The 18,772-nt window shown below is 36.7% G+C and overlaps 3 protein-coding genes across 6 annotated transcripts; all 3 read left to right on the top strand.

The window, feature by feature from the left end:
* The first annotated feature begins 455 nt into the window (after window positions 1-455).
* On the top strand, window positions 456-4,821 carry LOC112098483. 3 transcript variants are annotated; one of them, XM_024184921.1, is made up of 9 exons: window positions 456-574; window positions 675-801; window positions 1,628-1,812; window positions 1,933-2,277; window positions 2,768-3,449; window positions 3,553-3,653; window positions 3,767-3,856; window positions 3,940-4,067; window positions 4,390-4,821. In XM_024184921.1, the coding sequence occupies exons 3-9, from the start codon at window positions 1,663-1,665 to the stop codon at window positions 4,532-4,534; spliced, it is 1,641 nt and encodes a 546-aa protein (XP_024040689.1). In that variant the 5' UTR covers window positions 456-574; window positions 675-801; window positions 1,628-1,662; the 3' UTR covers window positions 4,535-4,821. The 3 variants fall into 3 exon arrangements, with proteins under 3 accessions (XP_024040689.1, XP_024040688.1, XP_024040690.1); XM_024184920.1 differs by having other exon boundaries at window positions 456-801; window positions 1,631-1,812; XM_024184922.1 differs by lacking the exons at window positions 456-574; window positions 675-801 and adding an exon at window positions 933-951.
* Window positions 4,822-5,160: 339 nt separating this feature from the next.
* On the top strand, window positions 5,161-9,260 carry LOC18042457 (RNA polymerase II-associated protein 3). Of its 2 annotated transcripts, none has more exons than XM_024184924.1 (12): window positions 5,161-5,227; window positions 5,375-5,473; window positions 5,702-5,842; window positions 5,917-6,041; window positions 6,211-6,332; window positions 6,432-6,514; window positions 7,031-7,171; window positions 7,563-7,658; window positions 8,168-8,350; window positions 8,578-8,672; window positions 8,764-8,861; window positions 8,994-9,260. In XM_024184924.1, the coding sequence occupies exons 1-12, from the start codon at window positions 5,198-5,200 to the stop codon at window positions 9,095-9,097; spliced, it is 1,317 nt and encodes a 438-aa protein (XP_024040692.1). In that variant the 5' UTR covers window positions 5,161-5,197; the 3' UTR covers window positions 9,098-9,260. The 2 variants fall into 2 exon arrangements, with proteins under 2 accessions (XP_024040692.1, XP_024040693.1); XM_024184925.1 differs by having other exon boundaries at window positions 5,167-5,227; window positions 5,405-5,473.
* Window positions 9,261-11,322: 2,062 nt separating this feature from the next.
* On the top strand, window positions 11,323-18,772 carry LOC18040813. Its single transcript, XM_006433476.2, has 20 exons — window positions 11,323-11,687; window positions 12,345-12,482; window positions 13,084-13,158; window positions 13,268-13,383; window positions 13,672-13,786; window positions 13,970-14,095; window positions 14,205-14,252; window positions 14,531-14,730; window positions 14,852-15,048; window positions 15,203-15,486; window positions 15,572-15,721; window positions 16,036-16,443; window positions 16,534-16,683; window positions 16,798-16,876; window positions 16,958-17,082; window positions 17,231-17,422; window positions 17,511-17,651; window positions 17,841-17,978; window positions 18,091-18,297; window positions 18,404-18,772. The coding sequence occupies exons 2-20, from the start codon at window positions 12,348-12,350 to the stop codon at window positions 18,515-18,517; spliced, it is 3,000 nt and encodes a 999-aa protein (XP_006433539.1). The 5' UTR covers window positions 11,323-11,687; window positions 12,345-12,347; the 3' UTR covers window positions 18,518-18,772.

Genomic DNA, 18,772 nt, shown 5'->3' with positions numbered 1-18,772 from the left:
GCTGTCACCGACACAGAAAGCCTAGTTTCTCCACAGTACCAAAATTAGTAGATATGATAGAGACGCCTGCAATTTTCTTTCTTTTCTTTTCCTTCTTTTTTTTTTGGGTGTGGCGTGGGTACATATGTACATTATTTTTGTGCCACTTTAACTGAAGCAAGTAAAAAATTTTCTTCTCCCATTGTTCAGTAATGCAAATTTCAGCTTGTTGCTTACATCTCATGTTACTTACTTTCATAGCATTAGCATTTGTTATGCAAATAATTTTAAACGTTAAAGGAGGAGTCAACAAATCTGACAATAATTGGGAATTACACGAGCACCCATGCAGCTGCTAAATAACTTGAATGCAAATCGACTAAGAACTTAAAACATCAGACCGTTAGTTGTAACGATTTATTTGGTAATAAATCAGTAATAGCTGTGGTATTTACAAATTGTCTCAGTCACCAAATAGACAGAGAGAACATGAAAGATGGGTAATTTGGGCAAACAACTGCTACAAGCAGCAGCTCAAAAAGACTACAGCAGTAGAGTACAAGGAATCATTCATTCACGAGATGGCACCTTTGCTGTACTGTTCTTCTCATCCTTTGTCCTTAATTTCACCTTCTATTTTGTCCAGTCAAAGCACACCACCTGGCTAATTATTTTCAACCCGTTTACCCATTTAGTTGGAGCCGGAGCCGGACTCGGACCCAATTCAATTGCCAAAACTGAATACTGATCTCTATGGTTGATTTTTCTTGATTGTGATTTGAGGTCTAGGACTTTGGGGATTTTTTGCCACAACCCAGAAAGGTAAAAAATTCATTTTTTTGTGTCTTTGGTAATTTGGTAAGATTTTATGATGTGGGTATTTCGATTTTTGATGGTTATTTGGTGCTTGTATAAAACTTTGCTTAAAAGAAAAATTCTCAATTAGGGATTTTTGTGTTGAAACAATCGAAGGTAAAGTTCCTTCTTTTGGACTCCGTGTATTTCTTGGGTGATTTGGTGGGATATTAATTCGATTATTGCTGGTTTATTTGATGCTACTATATGTGTTTGCTTCAATTTTAACCATTAACCTTAGTAGCTATGGCTGATGATCTTTCGTTTTGACTTTTGAGATTTTTCTGTTGTTTCTAATTTACATGGATATTCTGTTCTGTGTTTCCTTATAGCTTGTATTCAAGGTATTTTGCATCTGCTATGTTTTGATTCTCTATTATATTGGTGAATGATTCAATGAAGAATTATATTCAATCTTTATAACTTTAATAAAAATAATCCCATGTTCTTCTATGGTTATTGTTATTGTTCAATTTTGTTTACTTAATTTGATTTTGTTCATATCACAGGGCTCATACATTGATTTAGCTATCTTAAGTTTCTATATCTCTTATTTTTATGAAAAGGCTAATCTTAACTGTACCAATTTGCTGCTAAAATACTGCCAGAAGCAAGTATGGAGATAATGTTTTTGCCAATGCACAAGTTTTTCTTTGTATATCCAAACATTGTATATACTTGTGCACCTTTATTTGAGAAATATTTGGATTAGGGAAGAGGTATATTGGCAATAAGCATGCTGTTTTTGTGCATCTATTGACTCACATGGCCTTCTTGTTTGGATAATGAACAGCAGCACTTGGCTTGTGCTTTGACAAGTTTGATAATATGGAAGATTTCAGAGGATTAAGGTTCAGTAATGCAACTGGTGCAAGGAAGAAGAGGAGTAATATATCTCGTCGTCCTTGGAATGACTTGCAGCCACTCTCAGATTTCCGTGACCTTTCATCCTTCTCATCCACACCACCTTCAGAAAATGTAAGTATGCAGAAATGGTAACAATGATTGTGATTCTATTTCTCAGTAGAAAGAATTCAATTTGATCCTTTATAGTTCAAGGGCTTCATTTAGCAACATAATTGACCTGAATCTTTACAGAACATGATCAAGATTGATGATGGAGGGTTTGCAGAATCTGATGAAGCTTCAAACAGTGGATCTTTTCGAGACAATAATGATCATAATGGTGATTATTCCAAAAGGCACAGTGAAGGAGTTCTTGCCCCAATTAATTGGAGATGCACAAGTAATATGGGGAATTTTGGAGCTGTTTCAGATGGATTAGGAAACGAAAATAAAGTAAAAAAGGTCAAGCTTAAAGTTGGTGGTATTACACGTACCATTAATGCCAAATCTGCACAAGATGGCAGTGCTGGAGCTGGTTCTACAAGGTTGTATCATTATTCAGACACCCAACAGCCACGGCAGAAGCTGATTATCCAGGTATATACCAATCCAAATTTGTTACTTGTATTTCTGCCTAATTTTGGCAGCCATAGCTATAGTATTGCATCAGAGATTCTATCTCATACGACATCTAGCCATTTATGGACAGTGAGTCGCAAGGCTTTTAGGCTATTTGCTTTTTTTTTTTTTTTAAGTTTTATATTTGAACATTTACCTTATCTATATATGGCTACATGCAGGTTTATCACTGTTCTAAAATATACTAGTTCAAATGTAAGGATAAAATTGTTGCATTTTGTCTAGGAGTTATAAATGTGTTTTCCCCTTCTTTTGGCCCACTAAATTCCAATTCCCTGGCTAACTAGTGTCATTTTTCTATTTCCATTTTTAAGCAATGTTATTAAGTGGCCCTTTTTGGTGAGATTTAGAGACTGCTGGCCACTTATTAAGTGGCCTTTTCGGTGAGATTCAGAGACTGCTGGCCACACTAATGGGCTTTCTAATCTAATTTTGTCTCTGGGTGTAGGAAGTTTCTGATGACAATCGTTCCATTAGTTCAGATAACAGAGATAGCTTGCAAGGTTCAACATGGAAAGATTCCTCTGAAAGTGATTTGAGGGCAGAGGGTTCTAGGAGTAGGATTCCTTATGAAAACATACCCACAAGGCAAACAGAAAAATATGAATCGGTTAGAAAGAGCAAGCGGGTCCCTAAGAAACGCTCTTTAGATGGAGTTTTTGATGATACAAATGATGTTGATGATGATGAGATCCGATACCTTGAAAAGGTTAAAAAATCTAAAGTCAACACCAATTATGGTGCACAATATGAAGATGACAAGGAAGGAGGAAGCAGGAAGCAAAGGAAGATATCAAGAGTATTAAAGAAGAATGTTGATGTGCTCTATGAAGTAAACGCGGGTGAGTTTGGCTCATCAAAATTGGGTAAGGATGGTAAGAAGTTGAGATCAGGGAGAGTATCTGAAGATACCGATTATCTAGAAGAGGAAGAGCCACTGTCAGACGGTGAACCTGAAATTAAGAAGAAGAAAACAAGAAAAGAGTTTATTGATTTATTGGGTGATTCTAAGAAAGAAATGACAGTTACCACTCGGCAACGTGCTCTCCAGACTGGCAAAGATGTCACATCTGGTGCTGGTGCAAGTCTACTTGAGTTCCCAAATGGTCTGCCCCCTGTTCCTCCTAAAAGTGAGTAGTTTTTGCTGTTCCTTTTTCTAGTTCTTTCTGTGTAGCTTCCTTGTGGAACATTTGTGGATCTTTTTTCATATTTCCATTGCTGTTTTCATATCAGAGCAAAAGGAGAAATTGTCTGAAGTGGAACAGCAACTGAAAAGAGCAGAAGCTCTTCAGAGACGAAGGATGCAAGTGGAGAAGGCAGCAAGGGAATCTGAGGTTTACCTTCTTTTCCTTTGCTGCATTATCCCCCCCACCCCCCTTTTCCCCTTCTTTTCCTTGTGAATTGCATGTATTACATAGAAAGCACTAATTTGCACATAAAATTGTAGGCCGAGGCAATCAGGAAAATACTAGGCCAAGATTCAAACAGAAAAAAGAGGGAGGATAAAATGAAGAAACGACAAGAGGAATTGGCACAGGTAACAGCGATGCAAATCAGTACCTCTTTCTCTAGATTTTTTAGCAGAATTATTCCTCTAATTTGATATCCCCTTAACTGCAGGAGAAAGCTGCAAATGCAATGGTACTTGCATCAGACACCATTAGATGGACCATGGGTCCCTCAGGAACCACTGTAACATTCCCCAGCGAGGTTGGCTTGCCAAGTCTTTTTGATCATAAACCTAGCAGGTATCAATCTATGTTTGTTCCGCGAATTCAAATTTGTTAGATCTGTGATTCCAGTTTACTTAAAGTCTTCTATGATTTCTAAGGTCTTCTTTAGGGTTTAGAATTTCCAGCTATATATTTTAAGTTAATTTGTAAAGCAGTGGGTTTCAGTTCTTAGGAGCTAGGAAATTGGCTGGCTTGAGAGTATATGCATAATGTTGTCAGTTTCATATAGTCTTGTGTTGATTTGGATAGCTCGTTTACATTAAGTTTTTTTTGCAACTCTTTCCTCAACATTACATTCTTCCTAATTAATGATTTTGCTTTCAACGTGGGATTTCAGCTACCCTCCTCCCCGAGAAAAATGCGCTGCTCCATCATGTACAAATCCTTACAAGTATCGTGATTCCAAGTCCAAACTTCCTCTCTGCAGCCTCCAATGCTACAAGGCTATAAATGAAAAGATGCCTCCAGTATCTGCCTGTTAATTATCTCGTAACTTCGTTTCCTTTTGGCCACGCAAATAAACTGTTGATCGAGCCTACTTACTCATGTGATACATACAACCATACAAGCATCGTAAGCAGCTGCTTGGCACCATTACATGTATGGTAAAGTTCAGAGCGTCTACATTGATCTCAATATCCCGGCACCTGCAGCTGTGCCGCCTGGAAAAACCTGAAACAACTGTTGTTTGTCTGAGAAATAAAATCCCAAATGCTTTGTACGTGTAAAATGTTGTATAATAGTAGTTGATAAAATATGTGGTTTCTAATATGTGAAATGTCGTTCATCTTGCTTTCGTCTTTCTTCTCGGTCGTACTACTTGTTGGCCGTTTCGAATTTATCATAGCAGGCACGACAAATCGTCCGTATATTAATTAATTAGAGAAACGCTTCCTCAATTTAAAGAAAATTGCCAGTCGCTATAATAGTACCACAAATGACAAATGCTTCTAATAATTAGTACGGAAACGACATGTCGTAGGTAACGTAATCCCTAAATTTGATTACGTTTAAACGGATCGTGTTGGGCTTTAATGGGCCCGACAATGAGGCCCAAATATTATTATCATTAACATTTTAATAAGCTCAACAAGCTACGCCGCGAAACCTCGAGAGCAATAATCAGTTGAGTGCTCGCTTTGGCTATGGCGAAGCACAATCGCGATCAAGCTCTGGTAATTAACTTATTAATTTTTAATGAATTGTGAATTAAAGTAATGAATGTAAAAGCTTAAAACTATCATTTTTTTCTTATTTACTGTTGTGAAATGTTGCAAGTAAATGCTGTTTTAGTTATAGGTTAATTTGTTATCATGTTCCAGGATTTCCAGGGGTTTTTGAATGATTTGCAGGACTGGGACCTTTCGCTCCACGAAAAAGACAAAAAGATGAAGCATAAAGCTTCTTCCAAGGATAATTTGGTATATTTTTTTTGTTTCAGTTTTTGTACCAATAAGTGTTATTTGCTTGCAATTTTTTGTAACTAGAAGAGAGTTTTTTAATTTTAGTAATTTGCTTGTCTTTTTTTTTTTATTATTAAGGAATTTCAATGTGCAGAAAGATTACTTAGGTTTTGGGTGAGACTATATGAGTTAATTTATGTGTGTCTGTGCATATTAAATATACACATAATGGCATTTATCTTGAAGGTGTCATCTTCTCTGAAATCTGGGGAGAAACCGAGTCCAAGTGGAAATTCTTATTCAAGGAACTATGATCCAGTCAGCCGCATATCAAGTAGTCTCATGAATGAAGAGAGTACTCCAGATGCCACTTCAGAGAAAGAACTGGTAGGAATTTGTCTCTCTAATCGAATGTCAAATATTCTCAGGCAATCTTGATAACTTAAGTATTTAATTTACAGGGTAATGAGTGTTTCAAGCAGAAGAAGTTTAAGGAAGCTATTGATTGCTATTCAAGAAGCATTGCCCTATCACCAACTGCTGTAGCTTATGCAAATAGGGCTATGGCTTATCTTAAACTCAGAAGGCAAGTTTAGTTAGAGCACATTCTGTGACCTTCCCCTGCCAGAAGATCATAGTTGTGTTTCTAAGTTATTGAATAGCGTTTAGGTTTCTCTTCTGACTGACCTTGAGGACACAATCCTTCTAAATGAATTAGTCTTTATTCTTTTTGCTTACATTTTCTTATTCTTCAGATTCCAGGAAGCTGAGGATGACTGTACAGAGGCTTTAAATCTAGATGATCGCTATATAAAAGCGTACTCACGTCGAGCTACAGCCAGAAAAGAACTTGGGAAACTGAAAGAGTCCATTGAGGGTATGTTATATTCTGCTGCATCATGGTTTGTTCCTACTCAAAGGCACATGTGTTCTTTGTAGTTTTGATGTCTGACATGGTGAATATAGCCAATTGCAGATTCTGAGTTTGCCCTGAGATTGGAACCTCAGAACCAGGAAATCAAGAAACAACTTGCTGAAGTAAAATCTCTCTATGAGAAAGTAAGGATTTCACTGTATATGTACAAGTCGTGGCCTCTACTTTTGAATTATAGCCTACTTCTAGGTCAGGCATGTCAAGTTTTTAGTGATGCTTATATCCAATTAGTTGTAAGCCACTGTTAATTTTTAAAATACTGGTAACCAAGTGAAATTTCAGAAAATCTATTAAATTATGCAAGGTTCATACACATTGGCACATGCTACTATTTCTTATTTGTAAAATGTAGGGCTAGATGTTTTTTTTTTTTATTTGTTTAGTGTTTGTAGCGTTTATAGTAGTGGGATACTGGGCTACAATTACGGATGTTATTTGAGCTTTCTATTTTGCCATTTTTCCTTATGGTTCTGACCCAACGGTATGTGGCTTTATTGAGATCAATAGGATTTTTATTTTTGTCGTTGCCCCTATTGGTAAATGGATTGTGCTTAATGAAATATTAAGTGTATTCTGTTAATTGAAATGCTGTTCTATCAGATTCTTCTTTCTATCTAAATCATTTGTGTTGATTCTCTCAGGAGGTTTTTCAGAAGGCATCTAAAACACTGGAGAAATATGGAAAGTCAGGAATGAAAGTGAATGGGCATGAGGTCCGTGCCGTCCGAAATACTATACAGAAGACAGGAGTGGCCGAAATTCAAGATCTTACTATTTCTAAGGTACTAATACTTGTTTTGTCTTCGTGAATGCTATTGAGTTTCATGAGAAGCTAACCTGTCAGCCAGTGGGTGCGTTTGTGTTTGCGAAAGTATAAATAGGCTTATCTATGTTAACATATTTATTTTTGAACACACCACTTTTTCATATGGATAAAGGACCTGTAATTGTTGTGAATATGTAGAGAAAAGTTATATTATCAGTTCTTGGGCGTAACCTGAACCAAATAACTGGAAGTTGACCCTTATTATAAAATATAAAGAAAGATTAATGGCTTATATAGCTTGTTTTTTATCTAAAACAAATTATTATATGATGTTTTCCTAAATAATTTTGACTCTATTAGCGGGAGATTGATAGAGAGGATCTAGAGGAACTTCTTTATTTGTGCAGAAAACAGAAAACAAAAATTTGAGAGATGAAAGCAAAACTGAGGGCCAGCGAGATGGTTCTGGTGCAAATGCGACTCATATTTCTGGCTTGGATAAGGTAATATCAGATTCAGATCCCTGCTTGTGAAATTTTCCTCTGTTCTTGCTTCCGGCTTTGGGAGATACGTTTCCTAATTAATAACCATCTATCAGTTTATACTCAAATAGTATGTGAATTTGACTTAAAAAAGCATATCGCCCCTTCTTCCCATTTGACTATAGCCATGATTATCCATGCAATGTGGTATTTTCTTTCGTTCTATGATTGTCAACTAATCAATATTGTTTTCTGAATACCTCTGAGAAATAAAGTTCAATTTATAATGATGGTTAATATATTAGGAGTTTCTTGTAATGATATCCTTTAAATTCAATCATATGCAGATTTCATAATATTTCTTAAGCGTTTGTGTTGATAAAACATTTCTTTTGCTCTCATTATCCTCCCCCTTCCTTGGTCAACTTTGTGCTTGCTTTGCTTTAGGCAATTTTTTGCCCCTTCTGCTAATATTTTGCTAAATTTTTATCCTTTATGTTCTTGAATATAGCTCTTTTAATTTCCCACAGAGAAATCACAGAACAAAAAAAGCGGTGTTAGATGCATCTGTGCAAGAACTAGCCACTCGAGCAACTTCAAGAGCTGTGGCTGAAGCTGCCAAAAATATCACACCTCCAAAATCAGCTTACGAGTTTGAAGTCTCTTGGAGAGGCTTCGCTGGTGATCATGCCCTACAAGCTCGTTTGCTGAAGGTATGTCAAAACCAACAATGCTGTACTGCTATCGCGGTGTGCGTGGGGGGCAAATTAGTAGCTATGTGGTTTTCAATCAGTTCTATAGTCTTATTTACTTAACAGCAGATGTTGGGTTGGTTACCGTAAATATTTATGTCTTCCTTTTAAGTACTTTTTTCCTTTTTATTTCAGTTGGTTCAGCATATGATGTGACTGATATTTCTTCCCATTCTTTATTTTAATAGGCTATCTCTCCAAATGCACTGCCCCAAATATTTAAAAACGCATTGTCTGCTTCTATCTTAATTGATATCGTCAAGGTGGTTGCCATGTTTTTCCCGTAAGTTAAGAATTTCTTATTTTGTTGTTTATGTCCTCGATTTCTGGTGTTTTTGGATGCTTTACATCCTTTCATTTCATTTTGTTGGCAGTGGAGAAGTGGATTTGGCTATCAAATATCTTGAATATTTAACCATGGTCCCAAGATTTGACTTCGTCATCATGTGTCTTTCATTAGCGGACAAGGCTGGTATGTTTTAACAATTGAACTTTATTGGAGTTATGCTAATCAGTGACTGTTAGGCAAATAGAGTTCACTTCAGAGTTGCAATTGAAGATCAGTAGATGTATCACTTTGCTGACTTGATTACCTTCTTTACAGATCTTCGAAAGGTATGGGATGAAACATTTTGTAATGAATTGACTCCGATTGAGTATGCAGAGATCCTTGATAATTTGCGTTCCAAATACTGCCTTAGCCAGTGAGGAAAAATGTCTTAAGATATGTCTCAAGCCAGCAGTTTTGTCTCCTAAACTATTGCACTGTAAATCACACATGTAAACACTGGGAGTTACTGCCTCAATTTCTTCCAATTGGTGGGATTTATAAGCCTATTCAATGGTGAGAATGATGCCATGGAATTTCAGATACCATTAAAGTTCCATTCTGTTCACGTTTAGTTAGTGAGGATTTGTAGCATCATCAGTGAAAATTCAAAGCATTACCATTAATTGGTACATGGAGTAGGACTTTAGATTAGGATTTTAATGTTGCTCTAGATGCAAGTCAATGTCGGGGTGTTGTATGTGGTGCTAATTAATACTCACAGTGTATTTCTCTTTGAATGAGACTTCCAACAGAAATTCAACATCGCGCTGTGCCTGTGTCGTTGACAAAATGGTAATAATTGATCTTACTACCACTTCTCTTGAGGATCCCTGATATTTTTTTCCCTAAAATCTTTTATCTTAGCAAATACGCATACTTAATTTGTGGTTAATATACGAAAAAAAAAATAACGAAGAGCTAAAAGTCTTGGCCATCCATCAAACTGTCTGCACTTCAAACGATTTTTCACAAGTTCGATAAATTCAGTTCAAAGTGAGTGATTTTGTGCTTCTTTGCTTTAACTTTGGTTCGACCCAAGTGTTGTTGGCCTGGCCATATCATTAATCTATTCATAATTGAAGCTATGACCATCCGTTGTCTTATGTCTCAATCTTCATTGATGATATTACAGGGCTGGCAGCGACCAATTTAAATTTCTCCACGTGGCTGTCACACACCAACCAGCCTGTCAAAAAGAAAAATTATCCAAGTTGTGCAGGAAAATGATTTGGGAGTTAACGTAATCCCTTGATTGACCTCAACCCAACAGCCCAACTCTTAATTTCTCGCAAAAGACGAGGCCCCAGAAAAAAAAAAAAAAAAAAAACCTTAACTAATTATGTAAGATGCTTGGACTTGCTTAACATGCAAGTTGACGTTGTAGTGTCTGAAGTCAAAATAAATAACTTCAAAATAGCATTCTAATGTTTTAATTATTGACTCATAATTTCCACATCCAGCTAACTCTTTTGTCGACAATATCAAAGTTCAAAGATAAGGCTTCGCATTTGCTTGGGTTCTTGTTATATAAGTTATTTTATTTTTCTCTAATTACAAGATTTAGGAGACGCATATCTGAAATTTTAGCTAGAGATTCCTTAATTTATTGTTCACTCCATTCGTGGGTCCAATGGTACATCCTCATAAAATTTTCTTCCATCTCCCTTTTTTTTTTAATCAAATTTGTGGATTTTTAACAATTAAATTCAGCATCTTTTCGCACTAATAGGCTATGGGCCACTTTTGCCTATGCTTGGAACATGGTGGTGCTCTCAAATCACCCAACAAGCCACGTAACCTTTTTATCTTGGCTCCAATTTCTAATTGTGGTAAATGATGATCCAATTGAAGTTATCATTAAACAACACTTGTCATCCTAGTATTGACTATTGAGCTCACCTAGGTGGGAGACGATTTATGTTTGTGGGTCAAGCAATTTTCTTTTTATCAAAATACCATCAAAGTTCCGCTTTAATGCTCATTCAAAAGCATTTGTGGGGACTAACGTGCTTATTTATTTAATATTTTAAAAATTTCCTCTCCCTCGTGCAATACGAGTGGAGTATGGACATTCCTCTTCTGTAAGGGATTATTTGTCTGGGCATATACTTCACAGAATTTAATGTAATAATATAAATCCCAATCATGTATTTCTGATTGTAAATATCAGTGTAATATATCTGCTATAATAGCAGTTGTAACTATCTGTGTAATGCAGTAATATGATGATTAATCAGTATTCAAAAAAAAAAAGTAAGTGAACTGATGCCATTAATAAACAAGGGTGTCGTAAATGAGACATTAGTGCTAAATATTGAAATTTTCAATCCCATTTCTCATTCTTGAATAATGACCATTTATATCCAAAATATTCAATCAGTTTATGACCCATTAGTAGTTGCGTAAAATTTGAAATAAGTGCGGCCATGAGCCATCATCGATTCATCATCATGCACTTTCGGGTTCGAAATAAAGCAAAACTTGAAACTTAATTGTACAAAAAGGTGAAAGCAAGAGCCTTTTGTTTGAAACAGACCAATCAAATTGGGTTTTGTTTTCCATTGAAATTTGAAAATTTGGAGGTCCATTCTATTAGCCGGCCGCAAATGTGTATTCAAATTTTCAAAGACGACACTAGACATCACACAGACTGGCGAAAGCAAAAATACTGTTTGTGGTTTCACTTCTGAAGTCTTCTAAGTTCCGACACGCAGGCATAAACGCAGCGCAAATGACTTTCACTTTTTCCAGTAAATAGTAAAAAACAACTGACACCCATCACGTGATATCTCTCTCTTTCAATTGTTCGTATCAATCCACGCGCCAATTCTCTCTCTGTGCTGGTCACTTTGGCACAGTGGCGTTGCTTCCTGTTTGTTTTATTTTACGCTTTCTGAAGTTCCACTTGATCCTTTGCTCTCGCAGATCTACCACTGCAAGCCAACTGCAAGCCATCAGCAACTCAAGGTATGTTCCATTCTTATTCTCTTTTTATGCTTTGTAAAGAATTGCTTTTCTCTTGGGTTTTAATATTTTGTCTCTACACTTTGTTTTGGCTTCTGGGTGTCTGAGTTTTTGGTAAAAAAACATTCCCTTTTCTGCAACTGTTGCTCTAACGCTTGTGTTTCTTGCTGTGTTACCGCAGCCTCAAAATCTTTACGTTTCCTTTTTCTTTTACCTCTGTTGCTTGTAGCTGGTGTTTCCCTCGCTATGTGCTCCTTTTGACCTCTCTTATTTTTTTGTGTAATTTCTGTGCTTGTGTAATACTTGCATGTTTCTGCAAAGCTTGCGGGGAAATGCATTTTATCGAAGTTTTCTTTCTTCTTTGTTACTGTTTGTTGTGCTATTTTCTTTGTAAGAAACTTTCTAGATTAAGGGTTTTTATTCTTATTTTATACGACGGTTTGATCCCCGTTCTCAGTCAAAGCTGTCTTTTTTCTCCCTAGATTCTTCTTTTTTTTTTCTGTTCTATGGTTTTTATTTTGTTTTCTGGGAAACAGTCATGTGCATTTTGCTGGTCTCAACTCTTAAAGAATCATGCTTTATTAAGACTTCTATTTTTTTTTTATCCCTTTAAAAACTAATTTCTATAGCTCTTTCTAACCGTATTTTGAAAATGTGCAGTAAATGGGATTCATTTCCAGAAAGATTTTCCCAGCATGTGGCAGCATGTGTGTATGCTGTCCTGCTCTGAGGTCGAGATCTCGACAACCTGTTAAGCGTTACAAGAAGTTGCTTGCAGAGATCTTCCCCAAATCCATTGTGAGTGTTCGCTGTTTATCTTCTGAATCACTCTCTTGTTTATCAGTCTGTGTGTAGTATTTGGGCCTTTGGCCTTGCTTTTTCAAATGCTTTCTTTTCCTATAATAGTTAGTAATTTCTGCTAATTGTAGCGAAGCTGGCAAATTTTATATTCAGTTTTAGTGAACATAGTGAGAAACAAAACAATACGAGCCTTGGAATACAATGTGGCAAATTGCGGCATTATATATGTTCTTATTGTGGTAATTCATTATATTGCTAATGCATTCTCATTCTAGTAGAATCAGTTCCATTTGTTTGACTATACATGTTCCTGGAATGCCCTACTGAAAAAAAAAAAAAAATTGCAGGATGATTAAGGATAGTGGTAAATTTGAAGGGTGTATTTTTCTTTTCCTCAATGTTCTTGGAGATCAAAAAGAGCCTGAATCACAAGTATAGACGGATATTTGTATAATTAGACCAACAAGTTGCGTTAAAATTGTCGGTTTTGTGTCTTTTAACATGTTTCCTTAGTATTCTATGAGATTGTAGCTAAAATTCAAATACTATTTTAAAAGTATAGAGAAAGCTGAAGTTTGAAGCTCCAAACTTAATGCAGGATGGTCCTCCAAATGAAAGGAAAATTGTCAAATTATGTGAATATGCTGCCAAAAACCCATTTCGAATTCCAAAGGTAGTTACTTTATTATCCTTTTGTTTCATCTTTTGATAATTATAAGACAAGACACTTAGCCTCAAAACTAACCATTTATGTGCTGCTGCCCCTTTGCACTTATGAACAGATAGCAAAATATCTTGAAGAAAGGTGCTATAAAGAACTGCGATGTGAGCATATCAAATTAATCAATATTGTTACAGAGGCTTACAACAAGATGCTTTGCATGTGTAAAGTACAGATGTAAGTCAACCTTGTTCTTCTGTTTTGCTTAGACTGTTAGTGTGTCGACGAATCATTTATGGAAATTTGATTATTTATAGTTCTTAGTCATAGTTGATTTTTTAAGATTAGGCTATTCTTGTCGTAGTAGCACCTTTATGTGTTTTTAACCAATGATATTCTTAAATGATAGGGTATAGATGTTGTACATATACCTTTTTAAATTTATTTTTGTGTATATTGCTTTACCTTTTTGAATCTATTTTTTGTGTTTGCCCCTCGAAATTGTTTAATTGTTGAACTGTGCAGGGCGTATTTTGCTGTTAGTTTATTGAATGTTGCCACTGAACTGCTGGACAACTCTAAGCAAGAGACTGTTCAGATACTTGGGTGCCAAACCTTGTCAAGGTTCATCTATAGTCAGGTGAATTACAAAATTAGCTTTCCTTTTGAAAAATACATCAATATGCCAAGTAGAGTAACAGTTAACCACTTTTATTTACCAATGGCCCTAATCTTTTGTATTCTATTTAAGTTATATCTTAATATGTTCCGTTTTGGATACTTCCTGCTATATTAATCTGTTTATGATCTGATTTGTGAACAGGCAGACGGCACTTACACACATAACATTGAAAAGTTTGTTAAAAAAGTATGTAAGCTGGCATGTGAAAATGGTGTGGAACATCAGAGGAGTTTGAGGGCCTCAAGCTTGCAGTGCCTTTCAGCAATGGTACTTTGATAACTTGGTTTTGATTTACATTTTATTCCGTTTCTTTTATTGACCCATACTGTTCTTTGTGTAGTTGTGGATTTTTATTTGATACTGTGTCCCTTGCTAGGTGTGGTTCATGGCGGAGTTTTCATGCATTTTTGCTGATTTTGATGAGGTTAGAGCATCTAAGTTTCTTTCTTTGAATACGTAATGTTTCTGTGGATTCTGTTAGTTTCTACAATTTCTTTGGGGTACTAATGGTTGACTATTACAAGATGTTGGTGAAGAGCTTGGAACTTCATATTCAATTTGTATAAAGTGTAATGCTTTTCTGATGTAATGTTAACACACTGAATTCGGGAATAAGTTTTCGCCTTCTTGACTTTTGATCTTTAAGGTTATGTCGCTTCAAGTACAGATAAGTTTTGGTTTCCTGTTGTATCCAAACTGCAGATTGTAAGTGCCACTTTAGATAATTATGAGCCAGATACATGTAGCGAAGATGATGATGAGAGAGGGGAGCCGCATCATAATTGGGTAGATGAAGTGGTTAGATGCGAGGGCAGAGGTGCAGCTGCTGGTAGTGATACTGGCCCTAGCAGCATGATGATCCGACCTCGTCCGGAGAAAAAAGATCCTTCAGCTTTGACAAGGTCATTACTTGTTTAGGAGACTAAAGGAAACTTTTATGCCGGATCTACATTTCTTGCTTTGTCTTTGGATACTTCATAAATTTATACTCTCTTTTCCAATTTTTTGTGATTTTTGTTACAGAGAAGAGGTGGAGACACCTAAAGTATGGGCACGAATTTGTATTCAGAGAATGGTTGACCTAGCCAAGGAGACTACAACTATGCGTCGAGTATTGGATCCAATGTTTACATACTTTGATTCCAGACGGCAGTGGATTCCTCGGCAGGGGTTAGCCATGATTGTTTTGTCAGATATGGCCTACTTGATGGAGACTTCAGGTACAACGGCCTTCTTCTAACTCTTGCCAAGTCTCTGTCCTACTTTTTTCTCATTGACAAAGTTGTAAATATAGCCTTTTATGAACTTGATTATTCAATAGTGTTAACACTGCAATAAGCTGGGTGTGCTTGCTGCTGCTACTTTTGATCTCAGGGAATCAGCAGTTGATTTTGGCTTCTGTTATACACCATCTGGACCACAAAAATGTTTCGCATGATCCCCAGCTCAAGTCTTATGTGATACAAGTTGCTACAGCTTTAGCTAGGCAAATTAGGTCAGGAATGGTGCTTGTGGAAATTGGCTCTGTGAGTGACCTGTGCAGGCATCTAAGAAAAAGTTTTCAAGCCACAGTTGAATCAGTTGGAGAGCAAGAGTCAAACTTGAATATATTACTCCGGAATTCTATTGAAGATTGCTTACTTGAGATAGCTAAAGGGGTAACTTTGAGACTTTTGTTTTACATATGCTTGATTCTTATTGCTGTCTTTGTCATTTACTTGAACTTGCATTGGCTTTTACTAGATTGGTGATACACGACCGCTTTTTGACATGATGGCAATGACACTGGAAAAGCTGCCATCTTCTGGGGTTATTGCTCGTGCAACCCTTGGATCATTGATAATTCTTGCTCATATGATTTCAGTGGCATCAATATCATCTCGTTCACAGCAGGTGAAATGAGTTCAATGTACTTTTGATGCCATTTATATATAGGAATTTATTGTGTGTGATCTATCTCCTAGGACCTCATTTTTTCCTTTTATGTGCTAGTTCTTGTGAAATTACTACCATACACAACTTGTTGGTTGATCCTTTTCTGCTTTGAAAATGGCCCCTTTTAACTTCTCCAAAGAATTCATTCTTCTTGTTAGTTTTTGATCGATCCTTTTTCTGGAAGCTTTTATCAGAGATAATCGTCTTCTTATCTCGAAGTCATTCTTCTTTGAATGTCTTGGTTACAGCTTACTGGTTATAAATTCATGTAGGTGTTTCCTGAAGCACTTCTTGTCCAAATTTTGAAAGCAATGTTGCATCCGAATGTTGAGACACGCGTTGGAGCACACCAGATATTTTCAGTTCTTCTCATTCCAAGTCCTATTAATCAGCACCATGAAGTAGCTTCAGTGCGATCTGGTTATCTCCATGAACCGCAACAGTGGCATTCAAATGCAGCATCTACCACTTCAATTACAGCTCTGCTTGAAAAGCTCCGGAGAGACAAGAATGGTGTCAAAATGGACAAGAGTAGATATAATGTTCACGATGAAATTAGAGGAAGGGACTCCGTAGAAGATGACTGGAAACAGGGCCATACCCCCAAAACTTCTTCTAATTTTTATAAATTAAGTTCTATTATTGAGAGGACAGCAGGACCCACCAACTTGGTTGATGTGGTATGCAGTTTTCTTGTTTTACATGTTGAATGTGTGTGTTAGCATATATGTAGTTATCTATACAATAAATCTGGTTTACTGATTATGCAGGAACCTTTTGTTATGAAGTTCACCGAGGATCAAATTGTGCAGTTGCTTTCTTCTTTCTGGATACAAGCCACTCTTCCTGATAATTTGCCTTCAAATTTTGAAGCTATAGCTCATTCTTTCAACTTAACACTTATTTCGTTGCGCTTAAAGGTGAAATTTTCAACACATGCTTTTTCCCTTTTTTTTTTCTTTTCTGGTTTTTTCAACACACGCCTTTTTCATGAAAAAGACTGTTAATAGATTCTTGGACTTGTCATGGTACAGAACCCAAATGACAAACTCATGGCCCGCTTCTTCCAGCTTCCCTTGTTTCTCAGGAATCTGTCCTTGGATCCTAACAATGGTATAATGCCTTCTTCTTAACAGTCTTGTGAAAATTGACAAATCCAAAACGTGTAACTAATAAATTATAACCTCTTGTCAGGGATGTTGCCTTCAGTGTGCCAGAGATCAATCCTTGTTATGTCAACGGGCATGTTGATGTTTGCAGCTAAAGTATATAATATTCCTGGTTTGAATGATTTGCTGAAGACCTTAATCCCTAATGATGTGAGTGCTGTTTGCCCACTGTTATGTTTTTTTGCTTGTATATTTAGAGGATGTAACTTTTCAAGTTGTTAAAAGAGATGTTAAATTTCTTTCCAGAGTTAATTTATTTCAGATGTCTCATCAACAAAATTGATTTTCTGCAAATCAGGTTGATCCTTATATGGGCATTGGTGATGACCTTCAAATATACGTAAGGCCTCAGGCAGATGTGAAAGAATATGGATCTTTTACGGACAATCAACAAGCTACATCATTAATCTACGAGTTACGAAACAAAGTATATGAATCTGACAAGATCATATTGGATATCATAGTTCAGAATTTGTCTACCATCATTGAGGTACGGCCTTAGTTGATGAGATTTTCTTCCCTGTCTAAATTTTTCTCTTTCATTTTCTCTTTGCTAACATGTTTATCTGTGTGTTAAGGTGGAGGCGGATGACTTAGCGAAGCAACTTCAAGAACCATTCACACCAGATGATGCAATCATGTTTGGCCCACAATCAATACTTGCCTTGGACCATAGTCAGATGATTTCCAATTCCAAAGAATCACTATCATTCGATGAGGTACTCTTTAAATAATATTTACATGTTCCTCTGGAGGATGTATTCTATAACCTTAAGTCAAAGCAGCCACAGCAAATGGCAACAAGCATTGTGTATTATGTAAGAAAGGGAGAAAAAAGAGAAAAGATTGCACATAAAGATATCAAGACAGCAGTGATGATTGTTAATAAACGTTTTCTCGTGTTGCAGGACATTGCAACGAATTCATTGGTCGAGGATGATGCCACAAGTGAAGCATCTGTTGCTAACCTCTCTCGCTTCATTCCCAGAATGCCTACTCCATCTCCTACCTCCCACATTGTCAGCATTGGGCAGCTTATGGAATCGGTGATCTCTTTAACTCCTGGCCTTCGCCCCTAAAATTATCTCTCTCCATCCATTATGATTTGAAAATTAGCACATTTGTTCATTATTCAAAAACTCAAGTAAGCGTTTTCAGGCACTCAAGGTAGCTGGTCAGGTAGCAGGATCAACTATCTCAACATCACCCCTCCCATACAATACCCTGGCCAGCCATTGTGAAGCTCTTGGCTCCGGCACCAGGCAGAAGCTATCCAATTGGTTGATCCATGAAAATCATTATGCTAGAGCTACCAACAAATTTTCACCGGCATCTCCTGCGGACAGTTACTCGGCACTTGAGAAAGTAAGCATTTTCACATACATAAGCTCTGGTAAATTCCCAGTACTCCAGATAACTGGTAGTCATTGAAAGCAAACTAATGGACTCAACATATATCTACTTAATGCAGATAATCAGCGATGAGCCTGGTGAAGGATCTGTGATGCCACAGAATGCATGCACCGCAATGAAGCTACCTCCTGTAAGCCCTTTTGACAACTTCCTCAAAGCAGCTGGATGTTAAAAGAAGAGAAGCCGCTACGCATATTCAGTGTCTACTTAATGTTGTAAAATCTTAGGCAGTGCTTTAGAAGTTGTAGGCTGTAATCGTTTTGATTTTGAACTTGAAACGTGTCAAGGCTTGCATGCCGTGACATGCTCCCATTATCCCCTGTAGTGTATTCTATGCACCAGCATATGAACTTTTAGGCCTAATGCCAGAATTAGCATAGCCACTGGCACAAATGATATTCCTCCTCTCTCCCTCTCTCTTTTTAAA

This window comes from Citrus clementina, unplaced genomic scaffold, assembly GCF_000493195.1.
Source record: "Citrus clementina cultivar Clemenules unplaced genomic scaffold, Citrus_clementina_v1.0 scaffold_5, whole genome shotgun sequence".
Taxonomy (NCBI): domain Eukaryota; kingdom Viridiplantae; phylum Streptophyta; class Magnoliopsida; order Sapindales; family Rutaceae; genus Citrus; species Citrus x clementina.
The sequence above is the reverse complement of the archived record's forward strand: the minus strand, read 5'-3'. Positions and strand labels throughout refer to the sequence as shown.